This window comes from Vicia villosa, linkage group LG5, assembly GCF_029867415.1.
Source record: "Vicia villosa cultivar HV-30 ecotype Madison, WI linkage group LG5, Vvil1.0, whole genome shotgun sequence".
Lineage (NCBI taxonomy): Eukaryota > Viridiplantae > Streptophyta > Magnoliopsida > Fabales > Fabaceae > Vicia > Vicia villosa.
In genome coordinates, this window is record NC_081184.1 from 131,579,710 (window position 1) to 131,582,313 (window position 2,604).

The window sequence follows — 2,604 nt, forward strand, 5'->3', positions numbered from 1 at the left end:
CATATCTAAAAATTTGAATTTTATTAATTAACCAAACAATATTTTGAGTAATGAAATTTTTTTATTATTTAAATTGGATAAATGAACCCCAAGTAAAAAAGAATTCACCTTTTAAAATATATATATATATATATATATATATATATATATATATATATATATATATATATATATATATATATATATATATATATATATATATATATATATATATATATATATATATATATATATATATATATATATAGCATTATTTCTTTTTTTTGTTAATCACCATAGTATATCATTTTTTTTAATCTCTCACTGTATAAAAAACTAATATTCTTAAATAAAATATTTGTATTCAAACAAAAAGAATATATATATTTTAAAATGAATGAATTATTTCTTTTTCATTAATTTTTAATTTCAAAATCCATTAATTCACATAAAAATAATATTCACTAACTACCAATTAAAATTAAATAAAATAATCAAAATTCAAACAGTAATTAAAAGTAACCCCCATTATTGAAAAAAGAGCCATTGAATTGAAATTATGCCTTTTTTCAATAACTCCTATTTTTCTTCTTTTACGTATTATTTTTGTTTTTAAAATAAAAATATTTTCATATTTGTTAAACATAATTTTAATATAATATACTTTCTTGAGTTGTATATATATATTAATATGGTAGTTCACTAATGATACACAATCTCAATTTCCCATTTCCATCCAAGCATGGATACACCTTTACTTGTCACACAAATTCCTATCACCACAAAAGAGCTTCACTTATTTTATCGTATTGATCGTGAGCTACTTTGTTTTTTGATCTTCAAACTTCACTATGAAGTAACTCAATCTCTTTTAGTCATGGCACTATGGCTATGGCTTGAAAAAATCGGGTACCATAACCTTATCCATAAAGTAGCATCTTTACAAGGTACCCTTATCAATGCCATTGTTGTTGAAGCTATAACTTGCTTGCAATTTTTGGAGAGGGATAACCCTCCTATCCCAATTGGAGGTGGTTTACCCTTGACTAAAATGCTCATAAAAAAAGACATCTCTCTTGAGATGTTCATCTCGAAAAGGTATACGGCAATGACTGGCATTAAAATCGTTTTAAATGAGACGTGCGCTCGAGTTTTTAATGATGTTTTGCAGATAGTTTTGAAAAGGAAAAACATAATCGAAACACGGGGTAGTAGTAGTACCACATCACGAACTCACGCACTCAACATGCCTTTGATTCTTCCAGGTTTTCCTCACCCTTTATTTGGCAGCTTTGATTTGTTACCAAGAAACGAGAACACCAGCTTGTCTGATGAAAGTATATGGATTCAAAAGAAACCCTATGACGACGCTACGAATGATGATAAATCCTTGTTTCTCACATTTTCTAGAGGCTTCCCTGTGTCGGAAATGGAGGTGAGGTACTTGTTCACAACTAATTATGGGGATTGTGTGCAACGTTTGGTCATGGGAGGAAATCATGTCAAGAATGATCAACCTTTATTTGCAGTTATGATTTTGAAAATGGTGGAAATTGTGGATCAAATTCTGGCTGGGAAACGTGTTGCCAAGCTTCAAATCAACGGAAAACACATTTGGGCTCGCAAGTACGAGCCTCGTCTCTGAGTAGCCTTTGTTTATTTCAACTTATAGTCATTAGAATAAAATCAGAAAAACAGTCAAAATAAAGAGAGTCTTAATCCTCGCTATAATTATTGTCGCCGCTAGTTTTGCTTTTCTTTGAATAAAACATTTATGTTAGCAGATTATGATCCTTTTTGGTGGACCTATATGTAAGCAAGGCTTGAATTAAACTCCACAATCTATTTACGAATCTTGCGTATTGAATTTTTTTTATAATAATTTTAGTTTTCAAATAATATTTTTGGACGTAATAAACCAAATTCAAAAATTCTTATAAAAATTAAATTAAAATAAATCATTTTTGAACTTAATCATTTCATAGAATTGAGGTTAAAAAAAAATTTAACTCATTTACTTTTGAATTAGTGTAATATAAACTCTAAATTTACACTCGATTATCATATAACAGTTGAGTTACCTCACTTTATCTAATGCCATAAATTTTGTGGCGTTGTTTAAGAAAACTTATAAAAATAACTTATTGTTATAAAACTAACTAAAACAATAGAGAGATCAAAGAAAGGGAGAGAATGGAAAAACTAATATTGTATTATCTTCTTTCAAAAGTATCATTTACATCACAATGTGAGTCTTATTTATAAGATCCAAGTGAGATGGAAAGTCACATATATTAATGGGGAATAGGAAGATGAAAAAGAAGAATAAGGATGGACATCCACTTTAATCTTTATTCATAACACTCCCCCTTGGATGTCCATTGAGGATATGCCTCGTTAAAACCTTACTAGAAAAAACCCAGTGGAAAAAATTCTAGTGAAGGAAAAAGGGTACAATATCCTTTGAATGTGAATTGCCTCGTTAAAAACCTTACCAGGAAAACCCAATGGAAAAAACCATGATGAAGGAAAAAAGAGTGCAAAACATATGTATTTATCCCCCTCATGCAGACATTTACATGTGAGACGATATTATTTGTAGTAGTTGCTTAAAATTTCTTCTTG

At 28.6% G+C, this 2,604-nt stretch overlaps 1 protein-coding gene across 1 annotated transcript; it reads left to right on the top strand.

Annotated features, from left to right (window-relative positions):
- Positions 1-856: 856 nt before the first annotated feature.
- LOC131605462 (uncharacterized) lies at positions 857-1,624 on the top strand. The gene has a single exon (XM_058877813.1). The coding sequence runs from the start codon at positions 857-859 to the stop codon at positions 1,622-1,624; it is 768 nt and encodes a 255-aa protein (XP_058733796.1).
- The last annotated feature ends 980 nt before the right edge of the window (positions 1,625-2,604 follow it).